Genomic DNA, 24,517 nt, shown 5'->3' with positions numbered 1-24,517 from the left:
TATTTTTCCTTCTCTGTTTTCTTTTCCTGCCTTCCTGTGGGTTAGGAACATTCTTTAGAATTTCGCTATACTGTGAAATTCTAGTGGGTTATTTGAACATTCTTTAGAATTTCACTATACTGTGAGTTCTAAATCTGTGACTTTATTTTTTTTCTGTTTTTCATTTCTCTGTTTTCTTTTCCTGCCTTCTTTTGGGTTATCTGAACATTTTTTAGAACTCCACTTTTATTTATGTATAGTGTTTTTGGGGAGTGCCTCTTTGTGTAACCTCTTTAGTGGTTCCTCTCTCTATATATATCTGGTGTAGTCACTTACCACTTTGAGTGAAGTGTAGACCTTACCTCCTGTTACATCTTTTTATTTGCCCCAACTTGTCATATAGTCAGCTTAAACCTTTTCTCTGTATACATTGAGAACCACATCAAGCAGTGTTCCAATTTTGGCTTCCGTGGTCAAACTTAATTTAGAAGATTTAAGAGGAGAAGAAAAATGCATAGAATTTGCCCATATTTTTATTCCTTGTGTTTTTCTTCCTTCCTGATGTTCTAAGATTCCATATTTTATTTTTGAGAATTTTTGTTAATCATTATTTTAAGGCAGGTCTGCTGGCAACAAATTTTCTTAGTTTTCCTTTGGCTGATAAGGTTTGGATTTTCCCTTTATTCCTAAAGGATATTTTCACTGGATATACAATTCTGGGTTGGCAGTTCTTTTTTTTTTTTTTTCTCTCCTGCACACGAATAATGTGTTACTTCCTTATAATCTCCATATTTCTGACAAGAAATCTGATGTTCTATTTTCCCTCCTGTAGAGAAGGTATCATTTCTCTTTGGCTTTATCATGATTTTTTTCTTTTTTTATATTTTCAAAAGTTTGTGGGATGAATTGATGTAGGTTTCTTTGGATTGATGATATTTGGGGCTCACTCAACTTCTTGATTCTGTAAGTTTATGTATCCTGCCAGATTTGGGGAGTTCTTTGTCCTTATTTCTTTGAGTACTTTTGTAGCCCTTCCCTGTTTCTTTACCCTCCCTGGGACTCTGATGACAGGAATCTTAGATCTTTTGCTGTATATCCATAGGTCCCTCAGGCTTTAAGTCTGTTTTCTCTCTATTGTTCAGATTGAGTCATTTCTATCATTCTATCTTCAGGTTGACGAATTCCTTCCTGTCTACCGCATTCCGCTCTTGAGCCCACATAATTAAATTTTTTATTTCAATCATATTTTTCAGTTCTAAAATTTCCATAAGGTTCTTTCTATCTTCTGTTTCTTTGGTCAGGCTTCCTATTTTTTTCATGTTTCAAGTATATTTGTAATTGTTCATGAAATCATGAAACATTTTTATCATGGCAGCATTCAAATTTTTTGTCAGCTAAATCTCACATCTCAGTCATCATGATAGTGATATCTATTAATTTTCTTATTTCATTCAGTTTGACTATCTTCTTGATCACGGGTACAATGAGTTATCTTCTATTGGAACATGAACATTTGGGCTATTAGTTATGAGACTCTGAATATTATTTTTACTTTCTGTTTTAGATGATTTCTTATGATATTAAGTGGGAGAGGGAGGTGCCATATCATTACTGCCAGTTGGGAGTAGATTTTCAGGTTCCCCCTTTGCTTGCATGGACTACCTGTGGGGAACGGACTGCTCCTCTTTACTATATGAGGGCTGACAATTCTGTATTCTTACTAGCTCTCTCCTGATACCTCTTTGGCTGATTGGGGTCAGGAAACCTAATTGCTTTCCTCTGGTGATCTCACTGACACTATAGTGGAGTGGTGGCTTTGTTTCTCTTGGGTGTAAGTGCAAATCCTGACTCCACTTGGCCTCTTTTGACCCACATCAGTGAAGAGGATGTGGGATGCCTCATTGTTGCAGGTGGTGGAAGCCTAGATCCTCCACATCGTCTTTATTGGCACTATGGAAGGGAGTTACCACCCAGTGGTGACCTCCCTACTTTTTCTTTTCTAACAATACCCCTATAGGGAAGTTGAGGTTTTCCTTATAGTCTAGTGGTCATAGAATCTAGATTTCCTACTCATATTTGGCCAAGACTGGGACCACGGTTTCTTTTTTTGGTGTTCAGGAGTAGAGAAGCTATTACCCAAAAGTTTTCTGTTTTTCCCTGCTGTTTCTTTCCTGGTCCATAGTATAGACAGAGTAGGCTTTTGTTGGGACTTTTGTTTGTGATCACTGGCATTTTCAGCCTGATGGCTTCTTCAGGTCTGAGATATGAGAGGCAAGAAGAAAACCCGAGAAACTCACAGCTGTGTTGTTCTTCAGATCTCAAGGTCCCTAGCTGGTTTTCCTTCTTCTGTCCACTTTTCAGAATCTCCTTACATTTGTTTTGTATATAATGTCTAGGGATTTTATCTTTCTTTACTTAGTATGAGGAATAGAGGAAAATGCATACTCCATCTTTCTAGAAGCTGAGGTTGCTTCTTTTCCTTTAATCTTCTTACCTGTACCCCCCTCCAATCTTTAAAAGGTGAATACTTCAGGCATACCTAAGTTCTGTCCTAATATTCTTTACTTTTGGGTCACTGATTGTAATATATCCCTGATTTATAAGAGAGATTATTGCAGCATGGGATTTCCTTGTGTGTTTTATAGATTCTTCTTTCTTTCCTTTAATGCTAAATTCTTCAGTCTATATGGAATTTCCCCAAACTCTTGGATTCATCTTTGATTCATCTGTCTCACTGAGAAAAAAACATTGGTTTTTCTCCCTACACTTATAGAGAACTTTTGGCCACCAGATGTGTGGGTTTTTCTACACCGAGCAATTCTCCAGTTCTCTGAGGACACCAACTGGGTGTACTATAATTCAGTTCGGTTCTGACGTTATCTATGGAGTTAGTGTCAGAGCCCACTAGTTAAAGGCTCACAAGGTTGTTCCCATTTCAGATGCCAGATGTAAGTCCCTGGACTTCTTACTGACCAGCAATAAATCAAAGAGTTGCCTCATTAGAACCAAAGACACTTCTATGACCCAGGAAATTCCAAGGGATTTAAGAGCTCTGTGTCAAGAACTGTGATTAAAGGCCAAATAATAGAAAGATGCTCCTAGCATCTCTATCACTTAGGAAATTATAAAGCTTTTAGGAGCTTGAGATGAAGGCCCAGAGCTTGGGATGAAGATATATATATATATTCTGTTTTACCACAGGATCACACTCACATCCCTCATCCAGGCCAGCAACACATTGTGTTGGAGAAACTGTCAAAATATATTCCATATCTGACCTCCTCTCATATACACCACCACTTTAATGAGAACCATCATCTCCTTCCTGGGTTACTGATAGACTAGTATTCCTGCTTTCATTCTTCAATAGCAACTAGAATGACTATAGAATTATGAATCTGATCATGATGTTGCTCTGCTCAGAAGCTTCCAGTAGCTACCACTGTACTAAAAAAAAAAAAAAATCTAAAGTCTTTCCTATGACCACATGCTGCATGTGCTTTACTATTTTGCTGCCTTTCCATTTCATTTCTTACCATGTGGTCTCTACTTTGCATGTTCCAGCCACACTGGCTTCCTTGGTCAGGGTGCTCCCAATTCAGGGCCCTTGTTCTTTCACCATGTTTCACATACTCCATTTGTACAGGGTTTTGTTCAGATGTTACACATCAGAGAGGCTTTCTTTGATCGGGCTGATAGCAAGTACCACCTTGTCCTGGCATTTTGGGTGCCTTCACCCTTCTCTGTCTTTCTTTGTAGGGCTCATCACTACTTGTCACTATGAATTTATTGGTTGATTTATTCATTTCTTGTTGCCCCCCCCCCTTAAACTGCAGCCTTCCAGGGCAGGGGCTTTCTTTCATTCACTGCTGTATTCCTTTTTTTTAAGAATTTTTTTTTTAATGATTTCTTTGACAGAGAGAACACAAGCAGGGGCAGCAGCAGGCAGAGGGAGAGGGAGAAGCAGACTCCCCGCTGAGCAGGGAGCCTGATGCAGGGCTCAATACCAGGACCTGCATGGAAGGCAGATGCTTAACCGACTGAGCCACCTAGGGCCCCCTCACTGCTGCATTCCTAATGCCTGATATGATACCTGGCATATAGTAGAGTCCCAGCATAATGTATAATGAATGAGAAATTTGATTGGATGACACTGATCATTTGTATTGCTTCTGAATTTTCCCTATCATATATCATTTTGCAATATAGCAGTTCCCTGTTAAAATATAAGTGTTATTTTTCATTACTATGTAATTGTGCTGAGCCTCCTCTCAGACTTCCCTTTCTAAGATTATTACAGATAGATCCCTTTGGAGTTTGGGCTCTTCTTAGCCTTTTTAGTCACATATTTGCATCAACATCTTATTTATTTTCACTGATGGCTAATCAAATCCATCTGGTGTAAAACTTTCATTTGGCAGCTTTCATCACCTCATTTCCAAATTCCAGTCTCTAGTCTCTTGGGGTGGGGGTGGGCTTGTCCCCCTTCACTCCATGTATGGAAGACAAGGATGGTTCAGAGACACCTTCATTAGTTCCCCCTTGCCCAAAGAACAGAGGCAGATCTTCAGAGATTAGCCCTCCAGGCCTTCTATGGTGTGGCCACTCCCTGTTTGATTGGTTCATCTCTTCCTTGCTGTACACACTTTGTAGCCAGGTCGTTGTGCCACGCCTTCCTCATGGTGCCTAGGCTTTCCTCGTGCCTTCCTTGTGCCTCACTCCCCCTGAAACCTAAATATTCACGGCCAGTTATCTCAGTGCCACCTCCCTGAATCTCCTCATCTGTAATTGCCTTCCCTTCCCTACTCCTCTGGTACTTACTACATCTCTTCCTTCCTATCATGTATGATAATTACTTGTGTTCCTATCTTATCTTCTGTGCCAAATACAAGTTTATGGACGATATAGCCCACCTGGGATCCAATACTGGCTCCCTCAGATCCTTGTGCAGAGAAGGGATTCAACAGTCTGATGAAGGGTATAAGTCTTTGTTCCTTTTCAGAATTCTTCACGGACAGACTGTATTCATTTTGTTTTTCTTTTCTTTGCAAGTAGTCATGTCATTTGGAAAAATTAAATGTCATCTAAGTTCTGCTTTGGAATAATTCCAACAGATTTTTAATGTTTCTGTTATATTTTCATCTTTTTCCCAATTATTTTATTATGATAAGTTCTTTGCAACCTCATAAGGGGACCATTTTTAAAACCCCTACAGAGATATTGCAGATATTGCAGACCACTACAATAAAGCAACTATTTCAATAAAGCAGGTCAGATGAATTTTTTGGTGTCCTGGTGCATATAAAAGTTATATTTATACCATGTTGTAGTCTACTACTAAATGTTCAGTAGCATTATATATAAAATAATAATATACTTTAATTTAAAAATATCTTTTTATTATTATTATTTACTTAAGAGAGACACACAGAGAGGCAGAGACATAGGCAGAGGGAGAAACAGGCTCCATGCAGGGAGCCCGATGTGGGACTTGATCCCTGAACTCCAGGATCATGCCCTGAAGCCGAAGGCAGACACCCAACTGCTGAGCCACCCAGGCGTCTCCCCCTACCTTTTTTTTTTTTTATAATTAAAAAGTATCTTATTGCTAAAAAATGTTCACCATCATCTGAGCTTCGAGCAAGTGACAATCACTGATCATAGATCACCATAACAAATATAATAATATTATAAAAGTTTTAAATATCAGGAAAATTAGCAAAATGTGCTATAGAGACATGAAGTGAGTAAATGCTGTTGGAGAAATAATATTTCTGAAAAGTTTGAAATATCGGAGGAATTAGCAAAATGTGCTACAGAGACATGAAGTGAGCAAATGCTGTTGGAGAAATGGTGCCAATTGACTTGCTCAAGGACACAGAACTGCCACAAACCTTCAATTTATAAAGAATGCAGTATCTGCACAACACAAGAAGGCAAAGTACAGTAAGACAAGGTTTGGCATCGTATTCATAGTTGCACTATTTTTAGTGGGGAGAAATTAAATGTATCTTTTAGCTCTAGCATATGACTAAATGTTGTAAGAATGTGTTACTGGGTTACTAACATGAATCAGTTAATTCTTTTTGTCTTTATGTATTTATTTATTTCCATATTTTTATTGTTTATTTACTCAGTTTGATTCTGTTTATTTTTATTTATTTATTTTTAAAATATTTTATTTATTTATTTGAGAGTGAGAGAGAGAGTGAGAGAGAGAGTGTGTGCATCAGCAAGGGAGGGACAGAGGGAGAAGCAGGCTCCCTCCTGAGCAGGGAGCCTGATGTGGGGCTCAATCCTGATACTCCAGGATGAGGACCTAAGCTGAAGGCAGATGCTTACCTGACTGAGCCACCCAGGCGACTTTGCATTTATTTTTAGGATTGAATTCGGTCACTCAGTCTTTGTCTACTTAGTATTATGCAATGATGGCAGCTTGTTGCTGTAGCAGATCAAAATGATGTTTCTCACTATTTCCTGTTTCTCCTTATCTATTGCTTATTGCAATTCTGTTTTTTAAAAATGTGTATTTGAAAAAAAAATAAAAATGTGTATTTGGTTGCTATATACAGGGGAATAGATGAACCCAGCATTTTTACCATTGAGTGTACTTGTTTATTTCTCTTAATACTTAAAAACAAGTTCAATGTACCCTGTAAATATTTACCTCCTCCTCCCCAAACTCCCCCCCCCCCGCCAGCCAAAGAGGCATGACTTATTTCAGAATATTCTTTGTTAATAAATCCAGTGTTTCCCAGGGTTGCTTCAAGAAGAAGCAGCCCGGGAAGCTAGTTCTGAATCACACTGCTTCTGCTGACTTTGTTTCCAAGGGTACTTGTCCCCAACTCAACCTGAGCTTGGAAAATATTTGTAGATCGAATAAATGTCATTATTTATTCTGTAGGCTCTCATAAAATATGGAACATTAATTGGATAATTTGTGTTTGCACCTGGAGGATGTGCTTCCTCTCCTGAGGGCTTTGTCCCTGCTCACCTCTGCTAGGTTCCCCCTTTCTCTTCTGGCTGTGTCTCTTGGTAATTAGAAGTGTATATCATTTTTGAGACTTATTTTGTATAGCTTCTTTTTTGTTATTGTTGTTGACGGTGGTGGTTCTCAGGGATTCAGATTTTTACATTGTTGCTCTTTTGTTTATCCTGCTATCTTGAAGCTTCCTGTCCTCTCTTCTCAGCATTTGACCAATAGATTCTTTCAAGTATGATGAGAAAACAGAGTGAATCAATGGCTTTGTACTTAGCTATCCATAGATCTTTAGCTTTTAAGCTCAATTCGTTTCAACGCTAGTGTGCAAAAGAAATGAAAATAGCTTCATTCTAAGAGCGGATTGTCTTAACTGTATGTCTTGTACGAGAGTCCAATCCTATTCCCCTTCCCACTTGATGAATTTCTATAGCAATTAAAGTACAATTTTAAAGTACCCATCCTCATGGACTTTTGTGTATGAATAATAAAAGCGAATGACATGAGTACAATATTCCAGATACTACAAAGTAGAAGTTAGCAAAAAGTACAAAGAACAAACTAAAACAGGGGGAGGAAAACCACAGCCTAGGAGCTAAGCATGGCCCCCACCCTGGTTTTGTATGGCCTATTAGATTTTTAAACTGTTAAACAAAATCAAAAGAAGAATGCTATTCTGTGACATGAAAACTAGTAGGAAATTCTAGTTTCCATGTCCCCAAGTAACGATTCATTAGAACACAGCCACATTCATACACTTAGGTATTATTTCTGGCTCCTTTTGTACTACAACTGCAGAGTAAAATATGGCCTGCAAGCTGGAAATATTTACTATCTGGCTTTTTATAGAGAAAAGTTAGATGACCTCTGGACTGAGCAGTAGATTATACTTGTGGTAGCTCATGTTCACCCTTGTAAAAACCATCAAAAACTTCATTCCCCCCCCTGCCTCCCCCTTGTAAGTGGTCTATTTCTCCATAACATTTGTTGAGATAATGACTCTGGAGAGCCAGAGGTGCCTGAGTGACTCAGTGGTTGAGCATCTACCTTAGGCTCTGGTCATGATCTCGGGGTCCTGGGATAAAGGCCCACATCAGGCTCCCTGCAGGGAGCCTACTTCTCCCTTTGCCTGTGTCTCTGCCTCTCTGTGTGTGTCTCTCATGAATAAATAAATAAAATCTTTTAAAAAAAGGACTCTGAAGAGCAAATTCGATTCAAGTTGACTTACCCTCTGAGTAGTTGGGAGTGGGAGAGCTGTAAATGAACGCACATTTGCAAATAATGGATTTACTTGTTTTATTCTGTGAACAATGAATTTGAAGAAGACTTTTGGTTAATTATTTTGCTGGTACGTTGGACTCCTGACATTTATAAGCCATACACACACACAAAACCTTCCATGGTCGCAGAGAGTGTTCGAAGATTCAGCGTCTCTGCTTTTACGTTCACCAAAAAGCACGGAGCTAAGGTCTCTGGTGACCACCTTCATTTAAATCTTTCTTGCTCCTGGAAGGGCTGGGCAGATTCAGTGACTACCAGTTTCAGGCAAGGGTGACCTAGCATTCATGAAGGAAAGGAGAACAGTGTTTTTGAAATGTAAACATAGGGTCTTTTAAACAACAGTTGTTGGTTTGTCGCTGCTCTTTCCTGATATTTGCTGCAGCCAGATGTCCCCTCCTGCTCCCCCGGTCTCCTGTCCCGGTGGCCCTTCTGTCTGAGCATCCTGCACGTCTGCCGCTGCCTGGCCCTGGGGTCCGCCCTCGCGGGTCCTGGTCAGGATCCATCGCAGCGCTGGAGCGTGGCAGGCCTGATCCTGCAAGATGCACACACGCAGCCTCTGTTTCCTCCTCTCTTCCATCGGCCGTGTTCCCCACGCTCCCTCCTTAGGAATGAGGGCCTCCTTTCAGCACAGTGCCAGGAGGTGGCACCCATGTGGGAGAGAGCCCTGGGACCCGGGCCGGGTGGAGGAAGAGGAGAGCCAGAGGCCGGCACACGAGTGGGGAGCCGCCAGGGCGCAAGAGGCGCTGCTCGCTCTCCAGTCCATCTGCGGACGATCCTATTCCTTGCTTTTGTGCATTTTTCTAGAACTGTTTCCTCTTGCATCTTCATGTTGGACAGGGGGAGGAAACCAAAACTGGGGGGGCCTTTGTGACATCACAGGCACAGTGGTGACTCCTTATTGTTCAATCCTTGTCGTGGCAGGCGCGTTTGTCCCCATTTTGTAGGTGAGCAACCCGGACCCGGGCCTGGGTGTCACCTCTCCTCGGCAGCACAGAGTGTGGGCGACTGGATCGGAGGCCACGTAGCACCCATTAAGGCCCGGGCACACGGCACCTTTGGGTTGGGCCTTCGTGTCCTGCATTCCAGAAAGGAGCTCATTTCCCTTAGACTCCAGGGGGCTGTTCAGGGCAGGCACATCCTTATCACACAGGGAACGTTGCATGTAGAAGCTGGACTCAGTGTGAGGAGGGGTTACAAAGGTGGGGTCATCAGGGGACCCCCTTAGAGTCTCTGTTCGGCACAGAGGTCAGCCGGGCAGAGGTCACAGGGGCAGAGCGGCCCAACCAGCTGAGTACATTCATCCCCCAGCAATGACTGGGGCCTCCTGTGACCTGGATAAGAAAACCATCGGTGCTGGTTGGGTGATTTGAAACCCCAAACTGTTCACTTTATTATTTAGAAATCCTTCAGAGCTCTTGAGATCATGACAATTCCTTTTATGCTCTTTTTCACAGGCTGTTCCATGCCATGTCTTTAGTGCGGTTGGTCGGCTCTAAAGGGTTTACTTAGTAAACTCCCTGTGATCCTGAGTTTCTAAAGACACATTCTGACGTTTTAACATCACGTTCCTGTAGGTCAGATAACTTCCACATGCTGCTTTCATCCTAAAGCGTGCGAGGTGTCCTCAGGATGGGCTGCTGTGTCGGTATGGATGGTCCCCCCGAAGCCTTATCAGGGGGCCTTCGTGTGTGAACCTGCTTCCCTGTCAGCCCGTGTGCCATCTCCCCCCGCTGCCCGCCTCCCCCCGACACAATCGTTGCATCACAGCCACACTGGGCTCCCCCATGAATTAGGAGATGGATAGTTTCCTCCAATTGCTCACTTCCTGGGAGGCCCTTTGTGCCTTCTCTGTGTATTTAATGTCTGTCTGTCCTTCCAGGAAGCCCCGCCAGAGGCTGCCTCCTCCGTGATGTCCTAGCTGATTTCCTCCCTCCCTCCTCCCCTAGCACTAGTGTGGGGTCTCCTCACAGCGGGTCGTAAACACATCTGTTCCATGGTCTTGACTAGAAGCTCTGAGCCTGGAGGTCATGGTGGTTTACATCTCTCAAGTCATAATTGGCTGAAGTGTCTTCAAAGCATTGATTGGGTTGTCCCTGAAGGAGCAGACCTCTGAAAAATTAAACATACTTAGCGTTCCAAGTGAAGTAGTCTGAAATTTTTAAACATTTAAAAAAGACTATTTATTTGAGAGAGAGAGAGCATGCATGCATGAGCATGCATGTACACGCAAGCACATGCAATGAGGGGGCAGACGGAGGAGCAGAGAGAGAATTCCAAGCAGATTCCCCATTGAGCAAGGAGCCTGATGCAGGACTCAATCTCATGACCCTGAGATCATGATCTGAGCCAAAATCAAGAGTTGGAAGCTTAACCCCTGGAGCCACCTAGGCGGCCCTGAAATTTAAAAAAAGAATATTTTTTAAAGATTTTCATTTATTTATTCATGAGACACACAGAGAGAGGCAGAGACACAGGCAGAGGGAGAAGCAGGCTCCTAGCAGAGAGCCTGATGCTGCGGGACTTGATCCCAGGACCCTGGGATCATGATCTGAGCCAAAGGCAGACGCTCAACCACTGAGCCACCCAGGTGCCCCTGAAATTAAAAATATTAAATACGTTGCAAACTCTTCTCAGTACCAGAGGGGGCAGTGGTAACCTGAAAGCTGGTGTGTGATCCGGCCACCTTGACAAGACCCTGTATCTCTTTGAGCCTCAGTTTCCAGTTAAATAAATATATCTGAAAAGGTGAAAATAACTGCCTTGCCTCCTCTTAAAGTTTTTGTGAGGATGAAATGAGATATCACCTTTGAAAATGTGTTAGAAATCACAAAACTGCTTCAAATATAAAATCACATGGTTGTATTTAAGAACACTTCACTGGAATTTAGACGACAGCCGTGCTGTGGAAGTACTATGAACCTCTGTCATTCAACTTCTTTTTTTAAATTTTTTTAAATTTTTATTTATTTATGATAGTCACAGAGAGAGGGAGAGAGAGAGAGAGAGAGAGAGAGAGAGAGAGAGGCAGAGACACAGGCAGAGGGAGAAGCAGGCTCCATGCACCGGGAGCCCGATGTGGGATTCGATCCTGGGTCTCCAGGATCGCGCCCTGGGCTAAAGGCAGGCGCCAAACCGCTGCGCCACCCAGGGATCCCTGTCATTCAACTTCTGATGTAAAGTTGCACTTATGCCTACCCCATACATCATGAATAGTCTTAAGGAGATCATCTGACTTTTGCATCATACTCTGCAAAGCCAGTCTGTAGCCGACCGATTATGCTCACCTGGGAGGTTTTGAGATAGAATCTATCAGTTCTGGCAAAGAGAACCAATTTACCTTCACCCTACGTCTTGCACAACCCAAATGTTTTTTCTTTATCTTTTTTCCTTTACAGGCTTCCATCTGTATCACAAGTTGCCCACGATAGTGCCGGAGAGCTGCCTTCTTATAATGGTTGGCCTGCTGCTAGGAGGGATTATTTTTGGGGTCGATGAAAAGTCCCCCCCTGCGATGAAGACTGATGTGTTTTTCTTGTATCTCCTCCCACCCATTGTGCTTGACGCGGGCTATTTCATGCCCACACGCCCATTCTTTGAGAACATTGGCACCATATTCTGGTATGCTGTGGTAGGGACCCTTTGGAATTCCATTGGCATTGGGGTGTCTTTGTATGGTATCTGCCAGATTGAAGCCTTTGGCCTGAGTGACATCACCCTGCTCCAGAATCTGCTCTTCGGCAGCTTGATCTCAGCCGTGGACCCCGTGGCCGTGCTCGCCGTCTTTGAGAACATTCATGTCAATGAGCAGCTCTACATCCTGGTCTTTGGAGAGTCTCTGCTGAATGATGCAGTGACAGTGGTGAGTAGCATGTTCACGCTGTGTCCCTCCAACACCACTGGGCGCCACCGGTCTGCATCAGCTTTCTGATAATGACAGCTGAGGGAGACCCTCACACAGCTCTGCACTGGGACGGCCCCTCACTCAGCTTAATGCTCTGGTATTGCTGCCTTGAAATGTTGTGTAACATTCTCTTTATTGACTATTGACTTTTTAAATTCATTATTACACATTGGGCCCCTCATTTTTGTTTTGCACTGGGTCGCGCAATCTATGTAGCTGGTCTCTGCTTGCAAGGTCCTGCTGGTGCCAGGGGGGCATCAAAGTGATCGTGGCCTTTCTACCTCTGAAGATTTCTCACTTGGCATTTTCAAAAGTGATGGGCTTTGATCAGACTCGAAGGACTTCAGGTCCCAGAATTCATTGTGAGACATGATGCTGGCAGTCTACTATGTGTAATAGAAATGAAACGACGATACCTACCGAGTGCCATTCTGTGTCTGGGGATGGTTTATTTATTATTTTGTTATTTTAGGCCAGTTTTCCATTACACTCTCACTTTCTGTTACTACTCAGCCAGCTGATTTCTGGTCCTCACCATTTTCCCCATAACTGGGTATTTATTCAGAGAATACAAATTTATTTTTAATTCTCACTAATTAACACATAATTAGAGTCAGAGGCTGTTGTGATCTTAATGTTAACAGAATTTACCTCTGCCCTTCCTGAGTTCCGGCAAAATTTGGAGAAGTGGTAAGGAAGCCTCTCTCCACCACCCATGAGGCCTACAGGTTGTTCCTCCATCAGTGAAAGACACACAGGTGACCCTGTATCAGTAAACCAGTTAGGGAGCACCAGTGATGCAGTTTTATGCTGGCCCCTATTCTGCAGTGATGATGCATAATTGTCCGCATCACTGTGAACCTCTTGTGAATGCCTACATTGTGCTCGGGTCTTTACAACTATATAGTAATTATTTTTCTCATTTGGTAGGTAAGACACTTGAGGCAGAGAAAAATATTAAAAGATTTTAGGTAACTAGTTTATAGTACCCCCTCCATTAGTTCCTTTCATTAAAATATTATTCCTGATCCATTTAAAAGTCTGCATAGATACCAACATCACCCTCCATGAGCTTGTATGCAGACCCCCAAACTGCATAAAATGTCATTTTGAAGGATGTCCATTAGCTCCCTGTGGACGTTATTGGGTAGAAAGTAATTGATAAGGAAATCCCGTTTTTTTTAGAATAGCTGCTAAGATAGCTATTTTAAGGCAGCTAAGGTACCTCATTCAAGTAACAAAATACACTCCATTTATTCCATTATTCATTAACAGTGATTTGTCCTAGACTTAGCAATTTTAAATTATAACTGAGAGACTACCATGATGATGAAGACATTTTGTAATTCTAATTTCCAGAGGCATCAAGGTTTTCATGGTGATTTAGGTTTGATAGATACATGTTACCCTTGTTGAGGTAGATTGTGGACATTTTTTTTTTTAGATGGGGACATTTTTAATAAGGATTTCTTGGATCTCTTTCTTGTATAGGAAACTTTATAAAGAAATAGTAACAGCCCTGCTGCACTCATTCTAGGGCAGTCTAGCAAGGCCAGCTCAGTTTCAGTGTGATATGCCATGCCTTTACCCTGCTTTCCCTTCTCTTAAAAAAAAAAAATTCTCATTCAGAAACCTCAGTGTCCATTCTTTGAGTTTGTCAGGAATCAGACCTGAGGAAACAATCTGACTAAACCACCATTGAAAGTGTGCAAAGGCCCCAGGTTTTCCAGAGGTACATCTGTTGCCTCCTGTCAAGAGGCCCCAAGCCATCCAATGTGGTTTTATGGACAGAGAGGGAGTCCCTGACCCAGAGAAGGCAGCGGGCCAGATTGAGGGCGCTGTTCAATAGAGGAAAGAGGGCAAGGACAGAGAAAGGGCGTGGCTGCTCTTTAGATGTAGAAGCCCTTGTTACAGGCCAACGCCTGTAAGTCAGAATGACTGTAAGGATTTCCCGTGTATGGACCTTCCTCACGTTATATACCCAGGGCTCGGAGCCCCGTGGACCCACACCTACAAGCTAGCAGGCATGCCTGAGGGTTTTGCCCTCCTAAAGGTGAAGAAGAAGCTTCCTGGTATCATAGCCACTGAAATGCCTGAATAGTGGACTGAACGGATCAGGTGTTAGGAATGATTAGAACCACATTGTTAAAAAAAAAAAAAAAGATCATTTTGCCTCCTAGTCAGGTACCCTTGGAGTACAGAGGTAGAATCCATGTTTTATGGATTCTTTGACTTCTCGTCTTATCTCTAGGAGAGGTTTAAGGAACTCACGGGGTAGGGAAAGGCATGAAAAGTATGGACCCTGCTGCATACGGTGAAGATGATGAGTCACTAGGAGTTGCAATGAGAAGGGTAAAGATTAAACAGGAAGAATTCATGTTAAAAATCTAGTCTGGAGGAGGAGTAAAATTAAAGGTCAATGCAATTCATTCTGTCCCCAAATCTTGGTAGATACAATACTGAGGGAGCAGCGTTAAGGGAAGAAACCTACCGTAAAAATGTTTTGGTGCGAAGAGAAATGAATGCTGTATAAATTGCAGTCCAGCCGTGCCATTGTCCACGGCTATGTAGATTGGAATCAGCTGGAGAAATGACAGCTGAAGGAGCAAAGGTCAGATTTTTAAATAGAATTTCTGTGCTTTCCTTTACCATAAATATTTTAGGAAAACTTTTCAAAATTTTCCTTATTAGGCCAAGATCGCTCAGGGTCTTAGTTGTCAGATCAGCCCTGCCATCCCACAGTCATGCAGAATCAAGTGACTTAAGCTCGCGTGGTCATTTCCAACATCATTTCTAGAACATTTTAATAATGCAACCATTGAATAATCTAACGCATTTTCCAAGAAGACTTAAAGAATTTCCTCAATCTGCCACAACGAGGCATGGTTAGGGAGAACTGGCTCTTTGGAACCGGGCAGCAGACGGGCTTCATCGCCCAGGCATTATGAGCTGTGCACTGGTATTTAACTTCAGGAAGCTGGAAGATAAACAGTAACCACTTGCTACTCATTTTTCCTCTTGCAAATAGTAGAATATATTTAAAATTCCTATGCAAAAATGATTGTTTCTTGTATTTCATATTAAAAAAAAAAAGTGACCCAAAAGCTATTTTTCTGGAACAGAGCTATTCTCATAAAGAACTTGGTATTGTTTGCATCTTTGTGTGTTACATTATTTCACTGTCTCACACCTTTTAAATCAAAGATCAAAATAGATAGTTTCTAATTCATATATATACATATATATATATATATGTATGTATTTTAGGAGTCTCCTACTCTACCAACTGAGCTAGCTGGGTGCTTATATAAGTATTTAAGAAATCACAATAATGAGTAGAATGATTTGAAAGTACTCAACTGTCGAATTAGCCCACTATAAAATAAAGTCAGTGCTGGTATCTGGGTCTTTGAAAAACACAGTTGTCAAGTTGAGGTCAATTTTGCACAGAGCAACTAGAGACATAATTGTAGCCAACATACCTAGTATATATGCATATGCAGATGTAATTTATAACCCCAACAGTACTTTTCTACATAGATTCCCTTGTGTTACGATGAAAGCATTTAACTAGAATGAACTAGCTATGGATTATGGCCAGTGGTAACTAAAAGAATTTTATCTTGTGCTGATCACTGGGTATCAGGTTCATTGTAAGGCAGGTTGGAGGGTATGGAAAGCTTTCTGGTTGTCAAGGCAACGTCTCTACCTAAGACATTGCCCCGTAACATTGCCCTGGCATCTGAGGCAGTAGAATGATCGAACTAGAGCTTCTGGCCCATGTACTGAAACTTCAGTGCCTATGACTCAGCAAAACCTAAGGAGATATTTAAAACCAGCCTGTGCCTTTGATAGATTTGTTTTCTGCAAAACCTAAAGAGATATTAAAACCACCCTGCCCCTTTGACAGACTTGATGGATTGAGTTGCCAGGAAAAGACTATGACTGTGAGGTTGTTCCTTAGGGACACAGGCCTGAGTCTCCTTTGGAAGCCTCATAAATGTGCTTGATGGGGTGGGGAGGGGAGATACAAGAGAGGAGGAGGAGGAGATGCGGGTTCTGTGCAGGAGGACTCTTGAATTTTGCAGGGAAATGAGGTGGGCAACCAGGAGGCAGCACCCACAATGCAAGATGGCAGGTCCCCAAAGCCTGACTGGTTTGGAAGATCACCTTTGTTGCAGGAGGGCAACAGGTGATTTGAAGGGGCTGTAGGAGTTCAGGAAGGCTCTTGAGGGGGAGCAGCAGCTTCAGCTGGGCCATGGAAGACAGATAAAGTCTCCCTGGGCTTAGGAGCTGGGTTCCTCCTGAAAGAAACCACAAGGAGGGAACCAGGGGCAGTGATGAATTATGGTATGCTTTGTGGATCTGTGCTGTGACTCTCCCAGGCTGAAGGGTGTTGGAAAGCAGTTTAAAAAAAAAAAAAAGAAAAAGAAACAGCAGCAGCAGCCAGGTATTGAGCTTTCCTAAAGTCAAGGATTTTAAACTTGAGAGTGACAAATGGAATAACATTATTTAAAGGAAGTGAGTCTTGCATTGGCCATAGGGAGCATGGGAGCCAGGGCAAGCTGAGATTTGCCAGTGTAGGTGGGAGTGGGGGGGGGGGGGGCAGAAGCCTGGGAGTCTAGGGACAGACCAGCAGAGACCAAGTGGCCTGGGGGCTGTGGGAGGCGCTGTCTGTGCAGAGTGGGCTGGCAGGGAAACCCAGCTCTCTCCTCTGGCAGCAGGTGACTGTCACCCTTTGGCCTTGGCTCTTCGGAGACAAGGGGTATATATAGCACATCTCTGACCTCCGGGAGCCACCACGGCTGCAGATGCTCACAGGATCCATGAGGAGCCTCTGGCCGGAAGCGGAAGCGGCTGCTGCTATGGGTCAGTTTCTCTTCCGGCAAGTGATGATACTGTCAAGGCATTGAAATCCTCAGGGGAAGGAGCTGCTTTTCCTCCCCCTTTTTACTCAAGTCTTTCTTGATGGTACAATAGCAAATGCTCTTGGATGTCACGCCGACGATTATGAGAAAAGAAAAGCCCACTCACATCTAAGCATAACCTGCTGCTTTCTTCAAAGTCGGCGGACATTTATTGTCATCTCCCAGGCAGCACGGAAAAGGCAAATCATAATAAGGAATGAACCTTGAGCACAAGGAGCTTATGAGCCAGCAGAAAAGACGGAAAAATTACATAAAAACCTGCAGCTGTGGTGGGCCCTAACGGACCTTCGGTGAGGCCAAGAGTGGAGTCGACTCTCCCCAGATCACATGCTGGCTCCCAGGGGCAGAACCTGACTCATTCTCCCATGGTTGAACCTTGAAAAACTCACCCAGAAGGTCAGGAGACCTGGATTTTCGTATCATGTCTGACATTTTGCGTGACCATGGACCAATGGGTTCAATTTTAGTTTCTCAGAAACCAAATAAAGGTGTAGCACGGCCTGTACCGTAAAAGGCCTTCATCCCAGTGTCCTGCCAGCCAGCTCCCCTGGAGATTCTGGCTGTAAATAACACAATGAAAAGAAGCAGGGCACCTGCTGGACTCATATTTTCCCTGCTGGCTTTGTAAAACATGTGGTAGGGCCTAAGCCATCACTTCCTGTTTCAGTTGGCACAGTAGCCCTTAGAAACAGGCTTGTGAGCATATTCCCTAACAGACGTGAAGTGCCTAGCATTTTTGAAGCTTAATTAGACTAAGACCATGTAAAGACTGTGTGGATTTTTCAGAAGCCAAACAGCTGTGGAGGCTCATTACTTTTAAAAAGGGACAAAATATGTATGAAATTATAGCACATGTACACACAACACACACATGTACACAGCACAGGTGGCTGCCTCTTGGCTTTAAGAAAGAGGATTTGGATCTCATGTTATAGCAGATGTGTGTGGGGGGGGGTTGGGGAATGGGGTGAAGTGAAGAGGGAAGACCTCAGTGTCCTGGGAGGAAGATATCTTCAGGTGTGGTACCTGTACTGATGGCTGGGGCCCCTTCCATGGCAAGACCCATAAGAGAGCCTTGCAAAGTTACTAAATTCACAGCAAGCTTGACCAGCTTTCTCTCTGACCAACTACTTCCCAGCATCGGTAACACAGCAAGGCCTGTTGGATGGCAGCCAAGTCATTTAAAATTATCTTTTAGATGGTATCTTAGGAATAATATTTAGGAGTCAGTGGCATCATAATCACGAACTCTCTTCTCTCTCACTTTGAGAAATAGCTTTCCGGGCAACATACTTTTATCATAGCTTTTTGTTCAAAGTTATTGAATATCATATTAAAGCATGAGAGAGTGCAATACTTCACTGTCACTGATCATCGACTTGGGTGTACAGAAGAAATGTCCTTGTTAGAAGGCCAGCTGAATTTTTCTGTGAATGTAGTGAAAACGGTGAAGTTGGAGTCTTGACCATGGCCTCTCTTTCTCCCACAGGTCCTGTACAACTTGTTCAAGTCTTTTTGCCAGATGAAAACCATTGAGACCATTGACGTGTTTGCTGGAATTGCAAACTTCTTTGTTGTGGGAATTGGTGGGGTGTTGATTGGCATCTTCCTGGGATTTATAGCAGCATTTACTACTCGGTTCACGCATAACATCCGAGTGATTGAACCACTCTTTGTCTTCCTGTACAGTTATTTGTCCTATATAACAGCCGAAATGTTTCACCTCTCAGGTATCATGGCGTAAGTATTTACCTCTTTGTTAAAAGTACTTAGTTTCATTAAATTTAAGTATTCTAAGCCAAGATGCTAAGGTCAAATAAGTTTTATAAAAGAGGTTCTCTTGAATTCTTCTCAAAAAAATTGAAAATGAATTTTCCTTAACTCTTTGTGTCAAATAAATGAAGAAATTCCGCTAAATTTATACTAAAGTGATCTCATACTAGAATGGAAAGCTACCTAAGAATTATCTCTTGACTCTCATATGAAATCTGACAATAAACTGTCAGAGTGGATTGTCAGGCACGAAAAATTTTCTGAGTTTGATGCCCACTCAGGGTAGTCCATGTGGGAAGTTCTATGCTTGTTCCAGTAAGGTCATATCACCTAAACTGCATCTGGAATTCTAGAATTGCTTATGGATATTCATTTGAATGATATTAGTAGTAGGGAACCTTCACTTTGTGTGCTAGATTTGATTTGAAATAATGGCGTTCAGTCATTCACAGCAGAATCCAGTGAATAAGGCACGTAATCATGTCATTCTGGCTTTCGCTTTTTAAATAAAGAGGCATGATTATAAAGCAAGGAATTCTTTATTACAGATGCAGTTAGTGTATCATTCACTAATGGATTTGGAAGGACGATCTCAAGAAGCTCTGCAAGTGGGCTGAAGATGGGTGGTGTTGGGATCTGATTCTAGCCTTCCGAGCATCCCTTTGAAGGAGGTTCCTTGTTGGGCGTGGATGTTTTTGTAACAAAGCTTCCAAGAACAAGTCTATTTATTATGGTCACACCCCATATAGGGTTAGTGAGAAATACTTAGTAATGAAAAGCCTTTATACGTTTTCATTTTGGCAGATACTTACAGCTCGGTAGGTGCTGGGCTCTATGCGAGGGCCAGCTATATATCAAGTTTTTGAGTGGTAAACATAGGTCTGCAGCCTGATTCAGGCATTGCTTTAAGGACAATTTGTTTTTCACCTCTTTTGTATGGGAAGCAGATTAGATTTGTGGTGGAAGAGGTCAAGTGCCTCTCCCTGAGGAGAGTGAGACCCATTATAATGCTAGCCATGAGGTAAAGGCTGTATGGTTTTCTGTTTCACAGAGAACCTAAATAAAGCAACATATTAATCCAGTTTGACCCAGTCATGAAATGTTCTGTATCTTCCTGGTTGCTATTCATATCATTTGTATGACTTCCAGTTGCTTCACTGTTCTTTGACCAGTGTCTTTGAAAGTGTGTGAGCACTTTCAAGGTCTCTAAAGAATGATGGCGGTGGGACTTTGTGGCTGCATTCCAGCAGTGTTCTAATAGCAGTTTGTGTGAGAACCTTGAATATATTTGGACCACATGCATAAGTAGTAAATGTTCTAGAACACTCATATGGTTGTCTGAATACATGTGTCAATTGGCTTGAGGTTGGGGGCAGGAACTGTGATGGGAAGACCCAGAGTACGGGATGGGGGTTAAAGTGTTGGAAGGAGTTGGGGTTGGTGCATCTTGCTTAGCGATGTCCATGAGGGCCAGAGTCCACAGAGATTGGAGGCTGGTGCTTCATCAAGATCCTGACCTCCTGTGAAGATGGGATTATTATGCATTTACTCGCTCTGGGAGTTAGGAAATAAGGGGCAAATAGGACACCGTGTTCCTGGTAAACAGCACAGATAATTCTCTGCATGATTTGTTGCTGGAAGAAAAACATCCCCTCTGTTTCCAACTTCAGAGTGAACATTTATTTTACAGTTTAGCATACAGAAAGGTCCTTTATTACATTTGAACTAATATTGTCATTGCACACAGTGCGCTAAAATAAGGTAACTCTTAAATGAGATATTATGAGAGGTTTAAAACATTTTTGGGGGTCTGGAATTACCATGCACACCCATTACCTGCTGATAGCCAGTGAAGGGACAGATTGACATTGGAGTGTGTGTGTTCTCAGAAGTAATGCCCTGTTTTCTAATGTGAGGTGATTAGCATGATATTCAGAACTCGCCCACGTGTGCTGTCTGCTGCTTCTGTATGGTGTACATTGTAGATGCGAGTGATCCCCGCTTTGAACAACATGCACTTCCACGTTTTAAGTACCGTCCTGACCTTGGGATGTTGGTCCAGAGGATCCACTGTAACGATGCAATTAAAATTGCATACCGGTGTGCACTTCTTTTATAGAACTAGTGATTTTTCCACATTTCAGTTGCCCTGAGTTTAGGATTCCTATCATACTTCTATAATTGCACTCTTTTGCCATTTAAAAACAAATTTTAAGGTAAATGGGAGGGAAGGCATGTGACATGATGAGCATGCTCAGTAATTTCCCTTGTTTGCTTAAGAGAAGTGGGTGGCCACACAGAAAGGAAAAGAAGCACTGAGGTTAGGCAGCCGGGGGGCAGAGAGGGTAAAGCCCCTTTCAGAAACTGTAAAACAGTGTAGCGACGTGACTCTGCCTGCCTGAGTTTTGCAAGTTCTCCTCCCTGTCTCCCTCTTCTCCTTCCTTCTTTCCATCTCTACTTCCTCTCCCTTCCCCTTTGGATTGCCTCTCAGATCCAATCCTCTAATCCCCTGTGCTTTCAGCTTTGTCTTGGGCTGGCTCTTAGGCAGCCCGTCCTAGATTGAGATCACACTCAATGAACAGGAAGTTGACACGAAAGTCTGGTTAAAAACAAAACAAAACAGAGCACTGGGTGTTATATGCAACTGATGAACTAGTGAAAACTACATCTGAAACTAATGATGAACTGTATGTTGGCTAATTGAATATAAATTTAAAAAAGAAAGAAAGAAAAGAAACATCCTTCTGCAGAACAGAAGAGTAGGGTCTGGGTTCAAAATGCAAATCAGTCTCTTAGATAGGAAAGCTCTGGGCAGGACTGCAGCATCTTCATTTCTTTCGAGAGATGTCGGAAGCGATGTACCTCAGGTAATCACAAAACTCTACTTGCAACTATTGAGTTGGCGTCATGGAATTGTGGTGTGATGGGATTTTCACCAAAAATAAGTAAGTGACATAATACGAGGTGGTGTTCTATCTACCTTCTGCTCCTCTGTCTTATGAAAGCTATTTCGAGGGGTTCCTGGAGGTGCAGTTAATTGAAGGTCTGACTCTTGGTTTCAGAAAAATACTCAGTTAAAACACTGACGAGTCCCCATTGTCCCCTTCTTTAACCAAAGACACGAAAACAAATGTCTAAGATGATTCTCCCTCCCCTCCAAAAAATTCCTTAAATCAGATCCATAAAGAAGTGAACTGAAATAGGACTTTATTACCTTCTTGTGAATGGCAGGCACCTTTTCTGGTCCTCATCTGTACCCCAGCACAGTCTCCTGTATTGTAGTCAATAAGACATCAAAAATACAGGGTCACAAAGGAGGGGATGCTTGGTCTCCACAGCAGCTTGCAGCCTGTGGGGATGTGTGGATTTCTCTTGGAGGTGCTCTAGGCATTTCAAAAAATGGCTAGGTCATCCTTTGGATAGGAGAGTAAGGACCCAATATTTCTAACTTTTTAAAAACATTTTATTTATTTGTTTATTTGAGGGGGAAAGAGAGCATGAGTGGGGGTGGGGGCTTGGAAGGTGGAGCTGGTGAGGAGCAGAGGGAGAGGGACAAGCAGACTTTGTGTTGAGCATGGAGCCTGATGTAGGGCTCAATCCTATGACCCTGAGATCATGACCTGGGCAGAAATCGAGAGTCAGATCCTCAACCAACTGAGCCACTCAGGTGGCTCACTTACTTGTTTTCACAGATTCATAATTCCTTAGTCTTCCCTCTCTTGGGGGGTATATAAGATGTTTTCCATTTGCTGTTTCAATTATTCTAGCAGTAAAGAAAATAGGAAATGGTAAATATTAGTACTGTCTGATGAATGAGTAAATTGAGGCTCAGATGGGCAAAAAACATGGCTACTGATGAGTCTGTGGAAGTTGGGCCTAGACCACAGGTCTCCAGTTGTCAGGCCAGGCCAGCACGTGCCCTAGCATCCACTTAAGAAAAGAAAATCAAGTACATTTCAATGAAATTTTTAAGTGAGGCTTTTAGCAGGAATTTCCAGAATGGTAAGCTCAGGTATGAAATCTAGGAGCAGGCCACGCTAGCAGGACTAAGGCAGTCACCGCTGAAGATGTGAAGACCAGATTCTCTCTCCTTGTTTCTTTCTGTATGAGCTGGTAATTGTCATCCATTTCAAACTTGGAGAAAAATAGGAAAGCATGTCTCCGTTCACCATTTTGAAGCTTCCACCTGGTCCCTATGGGGAGAAAATGTACACCACATTGAAGGACAATCATAAAACCTTATACAAGTTTCTTATGTAGGTACAGATATATGTGTATTTATATGTATGTAAGACAGGATTCTTTTATTAGTTTTTTCCCAGATTTGTCTCATGTTTACTGAATGTTTTTCTCAGTGTACAAATATGACCTGGAGCTTTAACAAATCAATCTGGATAATGTAACCTGGATAAATACTTGCCTGCCTGCAAGTCATCAGCTAGTATGCACTCTCTGGCTTGGCCTCCATGCAAATCCAATTGGTCGTAAAGCCTGTTGAAACAGCAAGCAGATCACATCAGCTTATTTCTAGTTTGAACTTCAAACTTCAAATGCACTCCCTCATACTCTCCCCCCTCCCCCCCCCCACACACAAGGAAGAAATGGCCTTTAAGTACTGTGTCTGCTGCATAAGAATTAGCTTATCCTTCAGCCAACACTTGAAAGTTAGTTACTGGTTTCATTGCAGGCCAGCTGGAGCTCTTGAGGCAGGGCAGGTCAAGAATGGACGAGGGATGCTCTAAGGACAGGCCCAGGTTTGGTGCCACTCGGCTTTTAGGCATGCATGTTGCAACCTATCTATACTTGCACCTTCCTCCTCTCTAAGCCGTGTTTCCCTATAGCACTTTAGAGCTTGTAACACTAACATTTTGGGATAGAGAGATGTACAGAAATTGATTCTAAATAAGCAAAGTATATTCTTATTTCTAACAGCATAAGCTAAATGAACAGAGAGGTACTCTGTTTTATAAAATATCAATTATTACAAAGTTCCAAATGTGACTGGCATTTCTAAGGCAGGTACCAGCTCTGGCCTCTACCACAGGCTTCCCTCTGAGTCTCTAAAATGTCTCACTGCTATCAACACTGCCCCAAAGGTCAGTTCCAGGGAATGCTTTGGTGCACCCTCACATCAGCTGCACAGTAAGAATGAGGCATTGATAATGCTGGGCACCACACTTCTTTAACACTAATTTCAGATTTTCAGATTCATCCGGTACAATCCAGTGTATCTTAGTATTTTGTATGATGTCAGCTGTTTGGCATGTACGAATTGGACAATTGGTAGGTTCGTGACAGATAGTAACACTTAATGCACAAGTGATTGTGAACGAGCCTGACAAAAATTCTTGTCCTCTAATTAGGGCTCTGATCTATACCTCAGATTTACATAGAACATCTCCCAGCTGAATAAGCAGGCTAGGATACAAATCTTTATGCCACAGTTAACATGCATCAATCCTTGGTTACATTTACCATGTCTTTGTTCCAAAAAACACATCTACCCATCTAACCTACTGAAGTGAAAATTATTTAGACTTTGATGCTTGGGGTTTCGGTGAACACAATTCCAGGAAGAGCCTCCAGCTCTAATATCCTGCTCTAGGTGACAGGGTCTGTTTTCTCAAGAGCAGTGCATGGCATTTATAATGGGGGCTCCTTTATTGAGGGAAGGAG

The 24,517-nt window shown here is 42.5% G+C and overlaps 1 protein-coding gene across 1 annotated transcript in view; it reads left to right on the top strand.

The window, feature by feature from the left end:
* Positions 1-24,517, top strand: part of SLC9A2 (solute carrier family 9 member A2) — a 94,194-nt gene that overhangs the window by 23,695 nt on the left and 45,982 nt on the right. The window contains exons 2-3 of the mRNA XM_055328233.1: positions 11,635-12,098; positions 18,558-18,808. Of these exons, the coding sequence (XP_055184208.1) occupies positions 11,635-12,098; positions 18,558-18,808 (715 nt within the window). The remainder of the gene's footprint in view (positions 1-11,634; positions 12,099-18,557; positions 18,809-24,517) is intronic.

The sequence above is a fragment of the Nyctereutes procyonoides genome, unplaced genomic scaffold (assembly GCF_905146905.1).
Source record: "Nyctereutes procyonoides isolate TBG_1078 unplaced genomic scaffold, NYPRO_anot_genome, whole genome shotgun sequence".
Taxonomy (NCBI): Eukaryota; Metazoa; Chordata; class Mammalia; order Carnivora; family Canidae; genus Nyctereutes; species Nyctereutes procyonoides.
This window is presented reverse-complemented; position numbering and strand designations above follow the sequence as displayed.